The 22,936-nt window shown below is 41.7% G+C and overlaps 1 protein-coding gene across 1 annotated transcript in view; it reads left to right on the forward strand.

Moving 5' to 3' along the window:
* Positions 1 to 22,936, forward strand: part of ZHX2 (zinc fingers and homeoboxes 2) — a 59,628-nt gene that overhangs the window by 30,502 nt on the left and 6,190 nt on the right. Inside the window, exon 2 of the mRNA XM_026703616.2 lies at positions 16,521 to 19,077. Within this exon, the coding sequence (XP_026559401.1) occupies positions 16,680 to 19,073 (2,394 nt within the window). The 5' untranslated portion in view covers positions 16,521 to 16,679 and the 3' untranslated portion in view covers positions 19,074 to 19,077. The remainder of the gene's footprint in view (positions 1 to 16,520; positions 19,078 to 22,936) is intronic.

Here is a 22,936-nt window from a genome sequence, read left to right on the forward strand (position 1 = left end):
CTTAACAACATAAATTTTGGGCTCAATTGTGGTCGTAAGTTGAGGACTACCTGTACACTTCTTTTCACTCCTTATCACCCATCCCCTCCCACTTGTGATTGTGTGACTGTAACTTTGTCGCTTGTATCCTTACGATTTATATGGACTGTTTCCTAGTATGATTTGATTGCTTATCGTACCCTATGACTATTATGAAGTGTTGTACCTGATGATTCTTGACTCTTGATGAATGTAATTTTTCTTTTATGTACACTGAGGGCATTTGCACCAAGACAAATTCCTTGGGTGTCCAATCACACTTGGCCAATAAAGAATTCTGTTCTATTCTATTCTATTCTATTCTATTCTATTCTATTCTATTCTATTCTATTCTATTCTATTCTAAGGGGACGTATGGAAAAAGAAGAAATAGGGAAGATTTTTTTAGCAATTGCACTTGGACTTATGTACCGCTTCAACAGGGCTTTTACAGCTCTCTCTAAGCAGTTTACAGAATCAGCCTCTTGCCCACAACAATCTGGGTCCTCCTTTTACTGACCTTGGAAGGATGGAAGGCTGAATCAATCTAGAATTGGTCAGGATCAAACTCCAGGAGTGAGCAGTGAGTTAAGCCTGCAGTACTGCATTCTAATCACTGTGCCACCACAATTCTTTTACTATTTTAAAAGAGAAAGATATAGTGATTTCTGGACTCTTTCTTATTGAAGAGCACATCATCAATAAGTTATATTTGGCACTGTGGACTATCAGAACAAATTCCATTGTGCCCAAGGCGAGGGATTTTGAAGTGTTCCATTGGGCATTTGATTTGTGATAGGATAATTTTTATGCACATGAGATATTCCCACATGTATTTCTGGACCTGCCAGACATTTTTTCCTGCGCATCTTCATAAATATACAAGTAGACGTTTAAGCAGGCATTCCACGATGTCGTTTTGGAGAAAGTCACTTGATTGGTAGGCTCAGCTGAGGAACGAGGCTTGGACAGAGTAGATGTTGGATGCATAAATAAATGGGCCATAATTTGCTTTCTCTTCATAGTGGCCCCAATGGAAGATTTGGCTTCATGTTTCAATTCAGCTTAGTTTTTGTCGAGTCCAGTTCAGGGCTGCACCATCTTATCAAAACAGATGCTAACTAGCTTCGATTATTTCATCCCTAAAGTCATGCTGAGTTAGAAAGCTGTTGCTTTCAGAAAAGTAAAAGAAACGAGAGTTGTCCTTCATGCATTCCATTATGGCTTTTGGTAGGTTGACAAAAACCACTGAGCCTTTCCAAAACTAACTCTGAATGCTGGCTTGAGTGAAGTTGCAAATCTGCCTGTTTGGATTTCTGCTAGAAAAGCATGCCATCAACAACCAGCTGTGAACCTGGTTGTCCTTGACTTATGGCAGGTTGCTTAGTGATCATTCAGAGTTACAACGGACCTCCCCAGAGCTACTTACAATCCAGTTTCCAAGTTCCAATGGCCACCCCACTGTCCATGGTCACGTGATCGTATTTTGGGCACTCAACAGCTGGCCCACCTTTACGGTCATTTGCTAAGCCCTGTGATCACATGGCCATGATTTACAAGTTTTTTTTAATGGAAACCAGTATTTAGTTCAGAATTCCGCCAAAAAATGCATTGTGTACAGTGGGTTCACTTAATGACCACTGTGTTCAATTAAAAACCACCGCAAAAATGGTCATAAGTCATGTACATTGTATGAATACATTTGTTTATTAATTCAGCGTGGCTTTGCTATGCAATAGTTTCTCCCCATAACATTCTTGGTAGGTGTTAAAAGTAATGGAAGGTGCATTCAAAATCAGAAATTCGTGTATCGGAGTTTCAGGAACCCCTTTGCTGAATTTTTATTTCACATCCATTCTCTTCCCCTTGAATCCAAATGTAGCAGATTTCTCTTTTTTTCTTAGTTAATTTGATCATCCCAAAATTCTTTATTGTTCTTGTTCTTCGCTTTACTAAGAAAGGCTGTATTTTAATTTGTACATTAAATAATTTTTCAGTTTGGCTTAAATGGGAATTCACCCATTATAACTTAGCATTACATGTGTTCATCAAACCTTGTTCTAAAGACAACTCGCTAAGTTGTTACGTATGAATGCAGTTATTTATGTCCCAGTTTGTGGCTATAAAATACTTTCAACCCTATAGAATGTTGTTAATAAAGAATGGTGGCATTCATCATGTTCACAGAATATAATCAGAAGTAGTTGTTATCTATTTCTATTAGTTCGATTATCTAAATTGTTGTTTATCAGATTCTGCCTTCTATCCTGATATATATATATATATATATATATATATATATATATATATTTCTTAAGTTTTCGCGGGGATTTATATGTATGGTATTCAGTTTTGTTCGGGTATTTTCCCACGTCATTATAGTTGTTTGTTATAGTTATAGACGAACACAATACAGAAGCCTGATGATGGCAGATGAGATTCTGCTGAAACGTTGCTACAACTTTAAAAGCACAACTATAATGACATGGGAAAATACCCGAACAAAGCTGAATACCATACATACATACACACACACACACACACACACATGACTGGGTTTATCCCACAAATGTACCCATTTCTGTTCCTTTTACGTTTTTCTTTGCAAAAATTTATGAGCACTATGGCAGAGGTAGTATTCAGCAGGTTCTGACCAATTCTGGGGAACCGGTTGTGGAAATTTTGAATAGTTTGGAGAACTGGCAAATACCACCTCTGACTGGCTCCGCCTCCATCTACTCTCTGCCTCCTGAGTCCCAGCTGATCATCAGGGTCTTCTTTGGTGCCCTGCACAGGAGAACGGAGCTGGAAAGCAGGTTAGTGGGGTGGGATGGGGGAAATGGAGATTTTACAGTATCCTTCCCCTGCCACGCCATACCTACCAAGCCACGCCCACAGAACCAGTAGTAAAAACATTTGAATCCCACCACTGCCCTATGGAAAAGACTAAAAGGGCAGCAGGGTTGTTTAGCCTCAGCTTTGATACTGTCCAAACAAGAAACAAGTTTTTTTTTGTGTGTGTATTTTCTTCTAGCTATGCAGATTTTGATTTCTGGTTATTATCGGCAGAGGAATAGACTATGTGGCTATTGGCAAGCTGGAGACACTTTGGGCTGTGTGTCGTTGCATTCGGCTTCCAGTCCAGATGAATCATATCTACCAGGTCTGACTCAATAGCCGGTGCTATTTCCTAGTCCCTTTTTCTCTGCTTTTACAGTAATAGATTTCCCAGTGCTTGGCTCTTCCCCATGGATGGAGAAGTTCAGAAACAGCTTGAGAGAGATGGTCAGATTTCTTGGTTTCCATTGGCAGCCAAACTTGTGGACAAACAGCTGAGATCGACTGTTACAAGGGTTGTGCAGAAGGCTTGCCAGAGATTGGGGGGAGAGGGGGCAGGGAAAGGAGGTTCACTTTGTGTCCAAAACAGAGTTTAACAACTATGGCATGAACAAAAAGTGAAGGCAGGATTCAGTGGGCAGATGCAGGGTTAGCCAAAGGAGAAACATCTGGATTTCTGCTTGACGCTCAACCACTTGAAACATCATTCATTGGTGCAGTCAAAGTGTTTATAAAAAAAGATGTTGAGACTCTAGTAAAAGTACAGAGAAGAGCAACCAGGATGATTAGGAGACTAAAACATAGGAAGAACGGTTACAGGAACTGGGCTTGGCTAGTCTAGGGAAGAGAAGGACCAGGGGAGACATGATAGCAGTGTTCCAATATTTGAGGGGCTGCCACAGAGAGGAAGGGGTCAAGCTGTTTTCTAAAGCACCTGAAGGCCAGACAAGGAACAAGGGATGGAAACTGGAGAGATTTAACCTGGAAATAAGGAGAAACTTTCTGACAGTGAGAACTATCAACCAATGGAACAGAAGTTGCCCTCAGAAGTTGTGGGAGCGCCATCACTTGAGACTTTCAAGAAGAGATTGGGCTCCCATCTGTCAGAAATGGTGCAGGGTCTCCTGCTTGGGCAGGGGGTTGGACTAGATGACCTACATGGTCCCTTCCAAATCTGGTTATCTGTTATCTGTTTATTGAATTGTGAATCGTGCAGCTCAGTTGCCAGAATAGAATAGCTTGATTTTTTTTTTCATACCAAGAAAAAAAATAGCCGGTTGGAAAAATGAGTACCCATATTGTATGAAAGGCAGTAAGTGAAGTTGTTGGTCCTACAACACAATATTCTGCATTTGGACTGAAGATTTCCAAGGCTTCAAAAGCAGTGCAGGTAGTCCTTGACTTACAACCACGATTGAGCCCAGCCTTTCTATTGCTTAAGTGAGACATTTGTTAAGTCCCATTTTACGACTTTTCTTGCCACCGATCTTAAGTGAATCACTGCAGTTGTTAAGTCAATCACATGGTTATTAAGTGAATCTGGCTTCCCCATTGACTTTTTTGCTAGTCAGAAAGTGGCAAAAGGTAACTCCGGGACCCTGGAACTGTCATAAATATGAGTCAGTTGCCAAGCCTCTGAATTTTGATCGTGTGACCATGGGAATGCTGCCACAGTTGTAAGTATGAAAAACGGTCATAAGTCACTTCTTCCAGTTCCATTCTAACTTCAGACGGTCACTAAACAAACTCTTATAAGTTGAGGGCTACCTGTATTCTTGTCCTTATTTCCATTTGTTTTTCCATTGGAGAAAATTCAGCCAAAGATTCCCAGTGAACTGAATTTGAGATTTATTTATTTTTTGCCTCTAGAGCAAGGGTCCCCAACCACCGGGCCCCGGACCGGTACCGGTCCGTGGATCATTTTTTTACCGGGCCACAAAGAATGAAAGTAGGGCCTACTTTGCTTAGGCGCCGCCATCTTGTTTTGACGGCGCTTGAGAAAGTGCTTCCGGGTGAGCTTGTCGGTCGTTGGTTGGAAAGCGGCATTTGGGTGCTGAAGGAATCCTCGCGCCTTAGTTTCGTCGAAGTGGGGGGGGGAGCGGCTTCAAACAAAGAGCCGTCCCGATGACGGTGGAGTCTCGCGTTACTCAGGAGGAGATTAAGAAAGAGCCCGAAAAGCCCATCGACCGCAAGAAGGTACAAAGGAGGAGTTGAAGGTGGCGGGGAGAAGCGGGGAACGGCTGGCTGGCCGGTCACTCACCTTGCCTTGGTCGTGCGTGCTGATACCGGTACCGGTCCATGGATCATTTTGTACCGGGCCGCAAAGAATGAATAATCGTGAAACTGGTCCCTGGTACAAAAAAGGTTGGGGACCACTGCTCTAGAGCACAATATGCAATTAGGTTATCGCTATGCTCAGTAGAGAATATGTAAGCCTTGTAGATCATCCCACAAATACACAACATGACACAATAGCCTCTTGTATCAAAGTTAGAAGGACTCAAAATGTATCACTTCTTAATTTTCCAGAGAGCAAGGAGCAATCACCTGTTTGAGGTGAGAACGTTGATATTCTAAGCCAACGTTTCTCAACCTTTGCAACTTTAAGATGTGTGGACATCATCTCCCAGCATCCTGGCCAGGAAGTTCTGGAAGTTGATATCTCCTGAAGCTGATAAGGTTGAGGAACACCTTATGTTATGCATTTCACCCATTGTGGTTATGCTTCTCTCTTCATCCTCACCTTTACATGTTGGCTTAGATGTGAGAGAACTTCGTTTGCATTCAACCGGAGAGAGAGAGAAGCATAGCCATAGAGGTGAAATCAGGTAGCAAAGTTGTTTATGCTGGTGAAGCAGGTCTTTTTCAACAAAATAAGAAATGCATACTTTAAAGCAGTATTTCTCAACTTAAAAATGTGTTAAAACGCTTCCAGAGGCTGTAAAAGATTTTCCTGAGTGTAGTTTACATGCTGGCTGGGGATTTCTGGGAGTTGAAGTCCACACATTTTAAGAGTTGCCAAGGTTGAAGAACACTGCTCTAAGCTATGAAAAACAACAGTGTTTTTTTTAAGGGTACATATTTAACTCCTCAGCACCTAGACAAAGCTTTTCTCCCTCCCTCTCTCAATCTCTCTCCCTCTCCCTCCCTCCCCCTCTCTCTCTCCCCCCTCTTCTCTTTCCAATGCCCCCTCCTAGTTTGTAATTGTGAAAGACAATGATTGGTATATGCAAATAACAAACCAGTTAATTTTATAAATGGCCAATTTTAAGGCAACACAGTATTTTTTTGGCAAATCATTTAAATCAATAGTTATTGTTTAAATTTATTGTTTTTGTCCTCTCCCAACACTTTTCTCATTAATTCTACATTGCTTCTCTCCTTGATTAGTTCCCATCCATTTCTACTTGTCCTGCCTTCAGGTGCTTTCCAGAATAGCTTGACTCCCTCTTTTTTGTGGCAGCCTCTGAGGTATCAGAATACCACTATCACATCACCACTAGTCCTTCTTTTCATCAGACTCGACATCCCCAGTTCCAGCAACCGTTCTTCATAATGTTTTAGCCTCCAGTCCCCTAATCATCCTGGTCGCTCTTCTCTACGCTGTTTCTAGAGTCTCAACATCTTTTTTTTACATTGTGGAGACCAAAATTGGATGCAGTATTCCAAGCGTGGCCTTACCAAGGCATTATAAAATGGTATTAACACTTCACATGATCCTGATACTATCCTTCTGTTAATGCAGTCTAGAACTGTGCTGGGGTTTTTGGCAGCTGCAGGACACTGCTGGCTCATATTTAAGTGATTGTCCACTAGGATTCCTAGATCCTTCTCACAGTTACCACTGTTGAGCCAGGTACTACCTATACTATCACTTGCATTTGGTTTTTCTTGCCTAAATTTTCTTACTTTTTCCACCACTGAAACCTTCCTTTATTCCCCATTGACTGGATCAAAGTAAACATTTGAATGACCCAACTTCATTCACCTTTACACTTGGATAGAGATGTGCTCACTTTCAGACAGGAAAACGTTTGTGAAAGAATGCTCGACTATAAATAGTTGTGATTTTGCTGTGCTGGTAGTGACTCAGAGCTGTTTAGGATTTTAAAAAAGAAAGAAAGAAACTGCAAGCTATATTTTAATCAGGGAAAAAGGGAGTCATTCGTCTTATTTCCAAGATCTCACATGATTCTACTTAGGAAGAATTCTTCAACACAGTGACTTAATTAGTAGACCAGCAAAATACTGTGGACATAATATATTTAGATTTCAGCAAGGCATTTGATAAAGTAGGCTGCAACCTACTTCTTAGTAAGCTAGAAAAAAGTGGAATAGATAGCACCACCACTAGATGGATTCGCAACTGGCTGGCAAACCGTACTCAATGAGTAGTCCTTACTGGGTCTAAGTCTACATGGAGGGAAGTAAGCAGTGGGGTGTCACGAGGTTCGGTCTTACGGCCAGTACTCTTCAATATCTTCATTAACGACTTAGATGAGGGAATAGAAGGGGAACTTACCAAATTTGCAGATGATACTAAGCTGGCAGGAATAGCTAACACCCAAGAAGATAGGCTCAAGATCCAGATGGATCTTGACAGACTAGAACACTGGGCCATATCTAATAAAATGAAATTCAATATAGAGAAAAGTAAAGTCCTACACTTAGGCAAAAAAAACCAAAAGGACACATAAAGACTGGGTGAAAACAGGCTCAATAGCAGTAAATGTGACAGGGATCTTGGAATCTTAGTGGAAAACCAGCTAAATATGAGCCAGCAGTGTACAGCAGCAACCAAAAAAGCTAATGCAATTGTATTAGCAGAGGGATACAATCAAGATCAAGGGAGGTACTAATACCACTCTATAAAGCCTTAGTAAGACCACACCTAGAGTACTGCATCCAGTTTTGGTCACCACATTATAAAAAAGATGTTGAGATTCTAGAAACAGTACAGAGAAGAGCAACCAGGATAATTAAGGGACTGGAGGCTAAAACATACAACGAACGGTTGCAAGAACTGGGCTTGGCTAGTCTAGTAAAGAGAAGGACCAGGGGAAACATGATAGCGGTCTCCCAATATTTGAGGCAATCCCACAGAGAGGAAGGGGTCAAGCTATTTTCTAAAGCTCCTATAGGCCAGACAAGGAATAATGGATGGAAACTGAACAAGGAGAGATTTAACCTGGAAACAAGGAGAAACTTTCTGACAGTGAGAACAATCAACCCATGGAACAGAAGTTGCCCTCGGAAGTTGTGGGAGCGCCATCAGTTGAGACCTTCAAGAAGAGATTGGACCGCCATTTGTCAGAAATGGTGTAGGGTCTCCCGCTTGGTTGAGGGGGGGGTTGGATTAGATGACCTCCAAGGTCCCTTCCAACTCTGATTATCTGTATCTAACTTAAACGACAGATAGAAGGGACAAAATAGACAGAACTTGGACCGGTTAATAATGACTATCTCAGTGCTGGAAGCTATTCCTCTATAGCAGTGCTTCTCAACCTTGGCCACATTAATATGTGTGGACTTCAACTCCCAGGTGGCTTTGGGTTCCCCATGCTGGCTGGAAAATTCTGGGAGATGAGGTCCACACAAAAGTTGCCAAGATTGAGAAGCACTGCTTCTGTCATGTCTTCAGAACACAAGAAAATTCCTGCTGAAGATAACTCAGCATTCTGTATCCAGTCGAAGCCAGCAAAAAGTCATTCTCCTGTGTCTCCTACTTGTGGAGGCATAATCTTAGGAAATCTCCAACATATGGCACTTAGAGATAGACCCTTCTGTATGGCAGAGGCACGAAACCATGTAGCAAAAGCTGAGGACCAGCAAGTGGTAAAGATGTGTTGGTTTGGCAGAGTACTTTGGATGCCCTAAACTTACTAAACGTTCTTGATACCAGCAGTGAAATAAGACTCAGCTTCCAAACATGGAACCAGGAAAGAGACCTTTGTCTTCACCTCAAGAAGCAACTTGATTGGCCTTGATTGATTGGTTCCTGGAGATGGAGGTCCCGTATTTCTTTTAATCTCTCTATATAAAAGTGAAATGCCACTCACGCATCATCACAAAATCTCCAGAACCGTAAAGCCTACAAACTTGACATTTGGCACATATGTTCTTTTTGGCTTCTAGGTGCTCACCAAGAAAGGATTTTTCGAAATGACCATCAGATCAGTAGTATTTCTTGTATTATTATTAACATGCTCTGATGCTAAGGAGATCTACTCCCCGTCCCCATCTGAAAAGAAATCTGTTCCAAATGCAAAACAAACAGAGGACAGGAGTTTCAGTTTTAGTTTCATAACACCAAGTAGCTTTAGTACAGAACAGTTGAACTAAGCCATGCCCAGGCTCCTTGCTGTCTCCTTGCTCACACAGCAAATACTCTTAAAGTTTCCAAACAGCCCTCAACTCTCACACACTGACAGGACGCTAGCAAGACGAATACTGATGGATGCTGGTAGGCAGAATTTTTTTCCCCTTATTTTCCTCCCCCCCAAAATAAGCCTGACCACATAGTTTCGTAGCAAGGCACAGGTATAGAGCTAATTATATATGTTTAAAAGCCATGCCTAAGAAAATTCTCATCCTATAATTTCTGAGTTAAAGAACCATGATGTTTATTGACTAATGGATTCCACTTTACTCTTAAGAGATAGTTTCATGGATGAATGTGAATGTGAGCTCAGGATTCTTCTACCTTAGTCCAACCTTCTAATCCTATATATGGCTTCCAGCTCATTCTTAGCTCCACTCAGTGGAAGGCTAAGTTTTGAATGATAATGAGACATATCACTAATTCTATCCATGGATCTTCTGGATCAAAAATTTAATTAAGTGCAGCTTGGGAAATATGCCAAATCACTGTTGCTGGTAGCAGTTTAATTGATGGTTTATTTCAGATCAGATGATTTCTGTCTCTGCTCTAACACCCAAGTTCCATTTCTCAAAGTCACACAGAGGTTTTTTACTTTTGTTTTGTTTTTTACATTTTTATTTTAGAACTTGTTCGAGCAAGGAGCCAGGGAAGTAGTGCACCTACTGTTAATAAGCTAGTCTCCCTTATTGTGTGAGTTAATGTAAAATGAAGAAGGAGGGGCTTTCCTCTTAGCAAAAACTCAGAGATTTGATCAAGAAGCAAGTGGATTGCTGGACCATTATCCTACTTTTCAGCAATTCCAGAACAACAAACCCTAAAACATCATTTAGAAAAGGGATATCCACGGTCTCTTTCCAAGAAAACCTGAATATGACAAGACATGGCATAGTCCAAAGATTTAATTGCCTGCAAAGTTATATATCTTTCCTCAATAACTAGGCAAGTGATCCTGGGAGTTATCTATCCCCCCTTTCTTCTCATGCATTCTTCATTCAAAATTCATATTTGGGAGGTGTTCAGGGATGCTAAGAGTTGCACAGATCTCGGGGCTTCAAGATCAGGGACACTCATTTGGTCATTCCTGCTTCTAAGAGATCTGAAATGTCTTTCTTTAAAGCGCATGGATTTTTTAATGCCTTCGGATATGCCAGTCTCCTTTATTGTTTGACCTCACGTGAAACGAAGAAGCAGGGGGCTTCCCTCTTAGCAAAATCTTAAGTTTTGCTAAGAGGAACAGAGAGTTTTGATCAAGAAGCATGATGGGGCTTTCAAGCCACCATTGATAGACTTCGATGCCTTGACAAAGATATCAGGTTCAGGTTGAAGAAAGATGTTCTTCTGCTTTGATCAGTAGAATATGTAATATAGTCTTTGCTATCAGAGAAAAGTTTTGTGAGAAGATGGCCCAGGCACAAAGAAAACAGAAGCATCAGATAACTTCCAACAACAACAAGACCGGTCTGCCCCCTGGTATAGCAATAGCAATAGCACTTAGACTTATATACCACTTTATAGTGCTTTACAGCCCTCTCAAAGCAGTTTACAGAGTCAGCATATTGCCCCCAATAATTTAGGTCCTCATTTTACCCACCTTGGAAAGATGGACGGCTAAATCAGCCTGGTGGGATTTGATCTGCCAAATTGCAGTAGGAGTAGCTTGCAGTACTGCACTCTAACCACTGTGCCACCGAGGCTTCCTTTAATGCTTTAAACTTCTTTTCTGTGGTCGTTTTTAAGGTGTGAGAAGGGAGAAATGTTATTAATTCAATTGCATTCAAATTTAATAACATTTAAAAGATAACTTTTAGTCCACTTCTTCTTTCTTTGCCCAGATCCTACCCACTTTGTGGCATGCAAGACCTGGCATATCTGGAGGCATCAAAAGTCCATGCCCTTTAAGCAGTGGTGGGATTCAATTTTTTTTTACTCCCGGTTAACCTGCTGAATACCACCTCTGCCTTTAAGAAAAGATGTTTCAGATCTCTTAGAACCAGGAATGACTGAATGAGTCTCCCCAGGGTTGAAGCCCCAAGATGTGTGCAAATCTCAGCATCCCATATCATCTCCCTAAGATGAATTTTGAAATAAAAACACACGAGGAGAAGGAGCCTGGCAGAATTTATGATTTCTTGGCTATTTTTCAGAGAATATGAATGATAACAAAGAAACTTTTCTTTCACTCATGGTTAGTGGTTGGCTGGAACCATTTATTATCAATCAACTGTGTTTATTCTTTTTCAATCATAATGTCAACAGAAACTACCCAAATGACACACACACACACACACACACACACACCCATTTAAATCATGAGTCTGTAGCCGAATTTTCAAAACTTAAAAGAAGGTTTATTGGGAGTTAACATGTCCGGCGTTGCCTGAGTGTAGCTGACTCTGAGACACATCATTCATTGTCACCCTTGACTCTGGTTTTCCCCCACCCCCTGGGTTTATCATAATTCATGTTCTCCAATGGGATACATCCATAGCCAGGAGTCATCAATCATGCTGTCCAGTTAGACTTTTTCGTGGCAGAATCTTCAGTCACCTAGAAACCATCTTTGAAAACATTTATGGAATGCAAGCTGCCACACTGCTCCCCCCACTTCCTTTCTGTTGGCAATTCTAAAAAGACCATAGACATATTTTATGAGTTGACATCAAGGACTGCCTGTATTTGACAATCCTTGAAAACCACTACAAGAAGCTGCTTTATGAGCCATTTAGAATTTCTGAGTTTAATAATTCCGAATTGTTTCCCCCATCAATAGAAAATATAGGCATTTGAAAAATGGCTGCCGTGATACACAACAGACTACACCAGGAGTGTCAAACTCAATTTCATTGAGGGCCACATCAGGGTTGTGTTTGACCTCAGGTGACCGGGGTGGGGCGTGGCCAGCTCAATGTCACTCGTGTCGAGGACGCCTGTGGTGGCCTGAGAACTCTGCCAGTGAAAAAGAGCTCCTAAGCTCCTTTTTCGGTTGCAACAGCCTCCTCTAACACTCTGCCAGTGACAACGGAACTTGGGAGGGCCATGCGAGGCCTGCGCAAGCTCCGTTTTGGGCTGCGGTGGCCTCCTAGAACCCTCTCCAAGCTCCATTTTCACTGGCAGAGGCACCGCTGGCTGGTCCTTCACTGTTTCCAGGCAGCCTCGCGGGCCAAATCTAAGCACCATTGAGTTTTAACACCCCTGGTCTACACGTTCAGTATCCACAATCAATTTAAATACAAGTAGTCCCCGATTTACGGCCACAATTGAGCCCCAGAATTTATGTTGTTAAGTGAGAAATGGGTTAAGTGAGTTTTGCCTCATTTTACAACCTTTCTTGCCACACTTGCTAAGTGGATCACTGTGGTAGTTAAATTAGTAACACGGTTGTTAAGCGAATCTTGGCTTTCCCAGATGACTCTGCTTGTCTGAAGGTTGCAAAAGGGGATCATGTAACCCCGGGACAATTTCAACCATCATAAACATGAACCAGTTGTCAAGCATCTGAATGTAAATCACATGACCATGGGGATGCTGAAACGGTCATAAGTGTGAAAAATGGTCATGTAGACGCTTTTTTTAAAAAAAATTTTTTAATTTTTATATACAATAAATCCATTTCAATCGTGCCGTTGGTTATGTACATATTTCAATTACTTAACAATTATTAATATTCTTATCAACTTAACAATACAACAATAATCACATTCCCATATACATAGTATAGATGGGATCCAATATGTCTACTATATTAGTTTCTTTTATTGCTCTATAAATACGTCTAACCCCTTTTAATTTGTTCTATTTTCTATCCATTGATAAAACAAATCCCATAACATATAATGTTCAGATTCTTCTTTTTCTTTAATTTCCAATGTTAATCTATTCATTTCTGCACATTCAAATATTTTCTCAGTTACTTTTCCCTCTTATTGGTATCTTATCACTCTTCCAATTTTGGACAAACACAATTCTAGCTGCTGTTAAAACATGTATAATTAAGTAAGTCTTTTCTGTACTATAACCTTCTGGTACTATTCCTAGTAGAAATATTTCAGGCTTCAAATCTATATGTTGTTTAATCGTTTTTTCCAACCATGTGTGTATTTTATATATAGACACTTTTTCCAGTGCCATTGTAGGTCACTAAATGAACTGTTGCAAGTCGAGGGACTATCTGTCTTCAGTCCTATCCAGGGGTTGGATATTATCTTGGTGATTTAACATGCCTTGTTTATGAAGCCAAAATCGCAATTATGCAAAACTTTTGGGACTGTTAAATTTTCCAGTGCATTCTCCACACCCCCACACCCATCCCCCACAAAACATACTACCAGTAGTATCTTGGTAATCCGGGTGTTCCCTCCTGCAGAGTTTTCTGTCTTATGCAGCAGTTCTGTCTCATTGAGAGCACATTAAGGGAAACATGTTAAAACATCCTCTTGACAGTCCTGTTTCTTTATTGATTTATTAATAGTTAAATGGTCACCAGCCATATTGTGGGGAGGTAGAACAAATCTTGAACACGCTCCTTTTCATTGGAAATAAATAAAAGCAGCTGGAGACAGAGTGATTGGGGAATTGGAGCTCATCTGGCAGATATATTCCATGCATTTGGGTTGGGTTAAAAACCTTTAGGATGCTTGTTATAAATGAAAAATATTCCAGGGTATGAATTTCAATGAGACTCAGTTCTTATAGATTTCTTTTTAATAAGCCAAGTCATTGTTGGGCAAGATGAATAAAAATTGATGTGTTTTTTTTTTTAATTTTTTTTACAAAAATCAGATTTTCTTAAAAATTTAAATCGGATATTTTTGATTTTTATCAAATTTATTTTAATAAAATACTTTTGGAGTAAAAATCTATCTAAAGATAGTTTTCTATTTAAGATACATTAAAAATTTAGTTTATTCAGCATGAAGTTGAGCTTAGTTAGGTAGTTTGAAGCTGTATATTCTGCAATATTTACATTTTTAGTAAACTCATTCAGTGAAGCCAAGCTCTGCAAGCTGAGATAACATGTGCTGCATTGATGCATTCACACAATTTCACAGGAACCATGAGATAAATCATAAAACAAAGTTCAGGAAAATTCCTTTATCCCATTTATCCCGCAAATCTATGTACATTACAAACTCTATGATTGTTTGAAGAGAAATGCATCTGTACCACCAGGCTCTGAGGCGGAAGGGCAAGCAGTAAAATGAAAGTGAAACCTTCTAAGCAGCTTATAAATATAATAATATTAAAGAGCACCTGTCGTTTCAGATCCATCATGGCAGCACCTGTTAGTGGGCATCCATTCACCTGCTGCCTGCCAAATCCCTCACCTTGTTGTGTCATGCCACATCACCAGCCATCCTATTAAAGTGAATGGGCCAGTGGTGGGATTCATTTTTTTTTTACTACCGATTCTGTGGGCATTGTGCGGGTTGGTGGGCATGGCGTGGCTTGGTGGGCGTGGCAGGGAAGGATACTGTAAAATCTCCATTCCCTCCCCACCCCATTAACCTGCTTTCCAGCTCCGTTCTCCTGTGCAGGGCAACCAAAGAAGACCCATCCGATCAGCTGGGACTCGGGAGGCAGAGAAGAGATGGGGGCGAGGCCAGTCAGAGGTGGCATTTGCCGGTTCTCCGAACTACTCAAAATTTCCGCTACTGGTTCTCCAGAACTGGTCAGAACCTGCTGAATACCACATCTGAATGGGACTGTTGGGTTAGTCAACAGTGTGTCAGAAATGACAGTTGCTTTTTAAAAATTATGGTTTAAATCGACTTGATTTAAATCAAGCCCTTTTACTAGTGATTTAAATCAAATCCACCCTGTTGTTGGGTCATTCATGAGACCAGATGAAATACATGGGATACCTTCCATGCATTTTCTTGGCAGCCTAATAAAAATGGTTTTACTTCTGCTTTTTTTCCCAGCATATTTTTTGACTCTATCCTACATCACCCTGGTGTTCTGACCCGGCTCCCAAACATGACAACCACTGTTTGTAACTAAATGTCCCTTTTGTTAGGAGCATCAGCAGCCCCAGCCCAGAGTCTGTCTGTCTGTCTGTCTGTCTGTCTGTCTGTCTCTCTCTGTCTCTCTCTGTCTCTCTCTCTCTCTCTCTCTCTCACACACACACACACACACACATACACACACACACACACACGGCTGAGTCTCTTAAGTGCCTGTTGAAAGCAAAGCTCACTCCCTTTCCCTCTGAAATGGCCCAACACACCAGGAGTCTCTCTCTCTCTCCCCCACTCTCATAAAGAAAGTCCTGGAAGGTGGGCCTGCTCGTTTCCAGCATCACACACACACAACACCTGCTCAGAAGGCATGCCAACTCTCAGTGCTGCAGGTACCAGGAAAGAATTCCAGTAAAGTTCCAGACAGGATTCAGAAGTAAGGAGGCTGACCGACACGGACACGAATAATTATCTGCCACACTTATTTGTCTCCCCGCCCTCCCTGCATTTTATCCTCAGAGTTAAGGTGGGGCTTAGCTTGCAGCGGTGGCTCTTCCGTCCCCATGACCAGCCCATAGCGTCCCACTGCTCTCCTCTCCTCTGCCTTCTGTGCATCCGCACGTCAGGCAAAGGACCCAGCTGTTCCTCCTCAGCCACCTCTGGACCTGGGGTCTGTTTCCTCTCCATCTGGGAGCTGATGAACGGCCCAGGCTCCGCCTCTGTCTCTTCATTTCTTCTTCCCCGTGGGAGCTCTCCAACTGCCTTGATGCCGGCTCCGACTCCCACTTTGCTGCCTCCTCTGATTCGGCTGCTGGAGGGGCCGGCAGCCGACAGACCACAACACCTGGCCTTCTCAAATAATCACCATCTAATTACTAATGGGGCAGACGCTTATTAGCTTTCTTGACACTATTATTAACTGGATGCAGGTGTTCCCCGACTTACAACAGTTCATTTAGTAATTATTTGAAGTTACGATGGCCCTGAAAATGGTGACTTGTGACATTTTTCACATTTACAACCATTGTAGCATGCCATCAAAATTCAGACCTTTGGCAACTGGCATGTATTTATGATGTTTGCAGTGTCCCGGGGTCACGAGATCCTTTCTCTGACAAGCAAAGACAATGAGAAAGCCCAGATTCCCTTAGCAACAGAAATGTTTGGCTCAGTTGTGGCCGTAGGTTGAGGGCCACCCATAACGTGTAACGGTTTGGCCTTTCCAAAGGTAGAGTCAAAAGTAAGAGTTATAATTGGCCTTTTTTCCTTCAGAGAGAAGGAAGATGTGCACATTTTAACAATGTGTATCTTGTTTTATAATGCAGGTGTAATGCAGACGTCTTTGTGTGGTGGGTCATGGCCAAAAGCTACGGATGGCACTAGACTCCTTTAGAGTCCACCCTGGGATTATTCCTGGAAGTGCTAAAAGCATTTAAGAGGACACCTTTGGGACTGTTGCTTCCAGGGGCGCTTCTACAGCAGTCATGGCAAGCAAAAGGAAGTCGTCAACTCCATGTATGGTACGAGCATCTGAAGCACCGGAGCCCAGTAACCCCATGGACTACAGTGTAGGAAAAGCACCTGGTGCTCCCGAGCAGGACTTAGAAAATAATTTGGTGGCCAGCAAGGATGTCTTTGAGAATGACTGTGAAGTGATCGAGGGGAAATCTTCTCCAGCCAACCCAACGAGGAAACCCGTCGGTGGTTACGAATGTAAGTACTGCCCATTCTCCACCCAGAACCTGAATGAATTCACAGAGCATATAGACACGCAACACCCCAATGTGATTCTCAACCCTCTCTACGTATGCTCCGAATGTAATTTTACAACCAAAAAGTATGATTCCTTATCTGAGCACAACGCAAAGCTCCATCCGGGAGAAAACAATTTCAAGCTTAAGTTAATCAAGCTCAACAATCAGACGGTCTTAGAACAATCCATTGAGGTGACAGGCAGTGTGGTTGAAACCCCTGACTATGAAGGGGTAGGCGATACAAACAAAGTAGCTCAGATCATTAACCTAGGAAAGCCTAAAGGTGAGGCCAAGAAAGCTGTTGACAGCCATCTTGATGGGATTCCTCAACTTTTTCCAGATATCACTGAGCCAATTACTTGTATTAATGGAGCAGAAGTCCTTCAAGACATTCTGGCCCACGTGATGCCCTCCGTACAGCTCCCGCCAAATATCAACTTAGTTCCCAAAGTCCCCGTTCCCCTGAATAGTACCAAATACAATTCTGCACTAGACACTAACTCTACGATGATCGGCTCCTTCAACAAGTTTCCATATCCTACACAAGCAGAATTGTCATGGCTGACGGCTGCCTCCAAACACCCTGAAGAGCAGATTCGAATTTGGTTTGCCACTCAACGTTTGAAGCACGGCATCAGCTGGTCTCCCGAAGAGGTGGAAGAGGCAAGGAAGAAGATGTTCAATGGCACCATCCAGCCAACACACCAGACCATTACTGTTCTTCCAGCCCATGTTGCCACAGCCAAGATGCCCCAGCCACTGATTCAGACAGCTGTGCCTTGTCAGATACTCAGTCAGACTGGCCTAGTTTTGACCCAAGTCTCGAATGGATCAAACGTTCCCCCAATTACCCTTGCTGTGGCTGCGAACCACGGTCAGAAACGGGGTGTGCAGAACCAGCTGGCTGTCCCAGAAGCCAAACGTCAGCATGTCAACCCAACAGAAGCCTTGGCCAAGCAGAACATGTCTGCTGCTCCAGTAAGCGTAGCAACAACAACGCCACCCTCTACTGTACTGCCAACGTCAACCAGCGACCGCAAAAAAACCAAGGAACAGATTGCGGCTCTGAAGGCAAGCTTCATTGTCACCCAGTTCCCTGACGATGCGGAAGTTTACAGACTAATTGAAGTCACTGGGCTCTCAAGGAGTGAAATCAAGAAGTGGTTCAGTGACTATCGTTACCGGAATCAACGGGGAATCAGCCATATCACGAGTGAATCTGTAGCCAAGGACCATCTTGCTCTAGGTAGCGCGCGACAGGATCCCCCCTATCACCCTTATCCGGATTTCATTTTCCAGCAGTTCAAAGGAAAAACTCAAAAACAAATTGCGATCCTTGAGGAAAGTTTCCTTAAAAACTCTTTTCCTACACATATTGAGTTGGAAAGACTTAGGACCGATGCCAGGATGACCAGAAGAGAGGTTGAATGCTGGTTTGCCGAGCGAAGAAAACTTAGGGATAACATGGAACAAGCCGTCTTAGACTCAATGGGATCAAGCCTAAAGAATAAGGACCCAGTTGCTTCCAATGGTGCAACAAATCAAACAGAGCAGGTCCCCATCTCCCAACCTCCAACGTCTTTGCTTCAGTGCTCCACGGCCTCTGCTCCAAGCAGCCAAGAGCAGGTCCGCTTACTGAAAAATACGTTTGTTAGAACTCAGTGGCCTTCTCCACAGGAGTATGATGAATTGGCAGCTCAGACGGGACTCACCAGAACAGAAATAGTCCGTTGGTTCAAGGAGAACAGAAGCTCACTAAGAATGGGGACCTTAAAATGGCTAGACCATTATCAACAGCGGAGTGTCATAGATGAATGTGCAGAAACTAAGGGTCCAAAGCCACCTGGGCCAAAGAACAACCATGAGGATGTTCAGCTATCCAACAAGGAGGTCCAGAAAGTTGGGAAACTAAGCGTAGAAAATCCAGAACAGCCTGACGTTCCAATTAGCCAAATTAGTCAGGATGGTGAAGAAAAACCAATTGCTAGCAATGTAAATTTGGTGCGGCTGACTCTAGGTGACGATGCTCCTTCAGACTGCATAGAGAGCTGGAACGAAACGGGACCTAAAAGCAAAACAGATTTTGACTCTGAAAGTATATCTGGTGATAACACTCACACCTAGACAGGTAATAACACGGATGCTTTTGTCAGTCTAACTTTTAGCCCTGCCTCATCCTTCCTCTTGATTTATGTTTTTCTCAGTGCCAGCGTATTTTGAGCAGAGTGCTTTTTTTAAGGATGTACACAACGATGGTCTAGAAACAGGACTCTCCAAACTTGGTAATTTTAAGATCTGTGGACTTGAACCCACTTCCCCCAGAGTTCCCTATGTCTGGCTGAGGAATTCTGGGAGTTGAAGTCCAGAGATCTGAAAAGTTGCCAAGTTTGGAGATCCCTGTGGTAGAAGGAAATGAATTTGGAACCATAGAACCTCTCCTGACATTAGGTCAAAAAATAGTTGGGGAATTTGTTATGAACTTGCCTTCCAAGATAAGCAATAATTGCCAAAATCCCCAGTTTTCATTTAAAAAAAAAAAGGCCTGTAGCCCTTGTGGAAACAGAGTTATAAAGCAAAATCTGCAGTCACCTTTCTGCCTCTTATATAAAACAAGCCTCTTTCTGTTTTGCAGTGTTTTTAGCCCTTGAACAAGCAGTGTTAATAATTGGTACGGATACAGCCTGGGGAAGGTTTTGTTTTGTTTTGATCTTCCTTGGTGCGACACAATTTTCAGCACCTCAAAAAAGACCCTTGATTCTGAAATTGAAGCTTGTGGTATAAATACAGTTATGTAGTAATGTATTAGCTGAAAAACAAAAAAATGGGAGAGATGATAAGAGTTGGTAATCCTTCTAAGATTGATTTTGCTTTCTTGGTTCAAAAATAAGTGACCCTGCCACTGTGGGGTAGGTAAATCTATTATTGTTTATGTATTTCATGATGATGGAAAGAGGGGCTATAAGATAAAGTAGCCCATCGAGATATCGAAGTCCTCCGATGCCCTTTAGGTAGGGAGGGGAAGAAAGATGGTTGCATGGGTAATCCTGCAAAATAATCCAGTTTGTCACAAGGCTGCTCAAAAATTGGTTTCTTCTTGGGTATTGTTCTTGTGTCGTACCTAGCGTGGACTCTAGATCAGTCCCATGGCACTGCTGAATTCTGACAAAGTTATCAGGGTGTCTGTGTTAATTTGATATATATATATACATATATTTGTATATATATATATATATATAAAAGGTTAAAAGTCCAGGTTACCTCTGTCGTTCTTAAAAGAGTTTGGAGCCAAGTCCCAAACACCCACCTTCTTCTTTCTGTATCTGTATACCACTCTTTCTGTAGTTCACCCTACATTTTATTACCTATCAACAGGTGAGTTCTCTGTCATGCTCTGCTTCCTCTTCTCTATGTCCGTGCTCCTTTTTGGTTTTGTATGGTCTTGCACGTTTCTATTTTCTGCCTGTGATCAGTTTTGTGTTCTCTGACACTTTCTCAACAACCTCGACCTTCATCCTTCTTCCTTCGTCTCCTATTGTTCATTCCTGGATCCCACTTTCTCCATCTGTTGTTGTGGTTATCGTTACAAGGAAGAAGAGTGTAGATATGAATGTGTGTATGTGTCACTGGTGTGTGTGTATGTGTGGGGAGGTGAATCCTAAGTTCAAAGTCCTACATGTCCTTGAAGTTCAGGAGGTGGCTTTGGGCTAGTTGTCATCTCTCAACAGAGCTTATGTCACAAGGGTTTTGTGGGGATAAATTGAGGAGGGACTCTCCTGTCAATCTTCCTGAGCTTTCAGAGAAGAAATGAGTTATAAGCATAAAAAAATAAAAATAAAAAATTTTTTTTCCATTGTGTAGTGGAGATTATACTTCTTTGAAAGAGATATTAATACAGTCTTTATGGTAAAACAGTTGTTCCTGGACACAGAAGATCTTTATAATTACAAGATAGTCTCTAATCTTCCAGTGGTGAGTAATGAGATTGAAAAGTGAAGACCTCATTGCTCCAGATGCATCTGGGAGAAAGTGATTATCTGTACTCATTTCCATTTCACCCCAGATACGATTTTGAGGCTTCCTTTGGTCACCCAGGTGGATGACCTAAGTCAGAAACTAAATGGAGGCAGTGCAACATGGTTGGTTCTAATATGTTCAATCCCAACTTTCATATCTTCTGAGACTAATTTATATGCTTAGATGTACCCAATAGATGCTGTTGAGAAATTAATGTCAGCCCCTAAGTTATTGACCTGCATTATCTCATTGTGTTCTGTCTTGTCCCTAAACTATTTAACATCTACACGAAATCACTGGGTATAATCACCAGCAGCTCTGGGATGGAGTGTCACCAATGTGTTCATGAAGCTCTGTTGCTCCTTACCATTAGCAGTTTGCACCCTTAAATGTTGCTTAAATTTGATAATCTCCTTGGAGGAGCTGAACACGCCGATACTAAATCCAGACAAAATACTGTTAGGAGAAAGATGGACATGGACTTCGGATGAGTTGCACTCCCTCAGAAAGTTCACTGGACATGCCGATGACAGCTGTGGCAAGAAGCATATTTGCACAACAACTAGTGAGCCAGCTATGACCCTTCCTGAACCCTCCAGATTTTACATCCTGTCTGAACTATTGCAGTAAGCTTTACTTGGGATTGTCCTTGGAAAGCAACTGATGAAAAAAAAAATATGGTGGTTAGGTTGTTAACCAACGCATGGCATAGGGATGATATACAATGGCTGTACTGAAAGATCTGCATTGGTTGTCAGTTTCCTGTGAGCATAATTTAATTTGCTGCAGTTGACATTGAAAACCTTACCTGGTACAGAGCCATGGATTGCATCTTATGTTGTAACTCTGAGTAGTTTTCCCAAAGTATGGAATTAGCAATTCAAGACTGGATTACATCTTCAAAGACAGACCTCTCTTGCATTAAGAAATGTATTTCCTTTACATTTTAAGTTAAGAGATGTTCCCTGAAACATATTTGCAGAGGTTATACGATTTCAGTCTTTTTTTTTAAAAAAAAGCACTTTAACTTTTTCATTTTGTTTCTGCAACAACCAGGCTTAGTATTCAAGTGCCACAACAGTGTTGTTTGTCCACAAAAGACTAGCTAGCTATCTCAGTAGAACCTGTAAGGTACATGACTGTCACACAAAATTGGTTATATGTATTCTGCTTTTTGCTCCAGACATGTAAAAGTATGTTCTGTGCGTAATTGTTAGTATTATTATTGTTACGATTATACACGATGTCATATCATGCCACGTTTGGAGGTTTTGTTTGCATCCTGTCTTTATTATTTGTACAAATAAGTCGAGGTGGCAAACATATCCAACACACCTTTCTCCTCCTATTTTCCCAACAACAGCAACCCTGTGAAGTGAGTAGGGCTGAGTGAAAGTGTTTGGCTCAAGGTGCCCCAGGTGGCTTTCATGGTTAAGGCAAGACTAGAACTCCCATACGCCTGCTTTCCAGCCTGGTTCCTTAATCACTAAGACCAAACTGGTTTCCTTCTTCTCCCATATAATATTCATTAACTACATTGAGTTTAGAACAGATAAAAAGATACAACTGATTATGTAACGTATGGCTTGAACATGTGGAGTTTGGTGCTATCAAATATGATGATGGGTCACATATTAAATATGGACTGAATTAATGCATGGACAATCAGTGTTAGTAGTCTTGGTAGCTGTAGATTGCTTCCAAAATTATTCCTTACAAAATGTACCCTACATAGCCCCACAGGAAGGGAGCATCAGTGGAACTGAGCTCTTACCCTTCTGACATGCTTATGAGTTTCCTAAATGCATCTGACTGGCTACTTGAAAGCTGGACAACAGAAACCTGATCCAGGAGAGATTTTCTTAGATTTTGTTATTGATCCCTTTTATATTTTGCCTTTCTGCTTCTATAGCGTCAATCCTGCAAGGTTGATTGAAAGTGAATGATGAAAGATTGTGACCAGCAAAAATTTC

The sequence above is a fragment of the Pseudonaja textilis genome, chromosome 3, assembly GCF_049901715.1.
Source record: "Pseudonaja textilis isolate UNSWEBS1 chromosome 3, rPseTex1.2, whole genome shotgun sequence".
Lineage (NCBI taxonomy): Eukaryota > Metazoa > Chordata > Lepidosauria > Squamata > Elapidae > Pseudonaja > Pseudonaja textilis.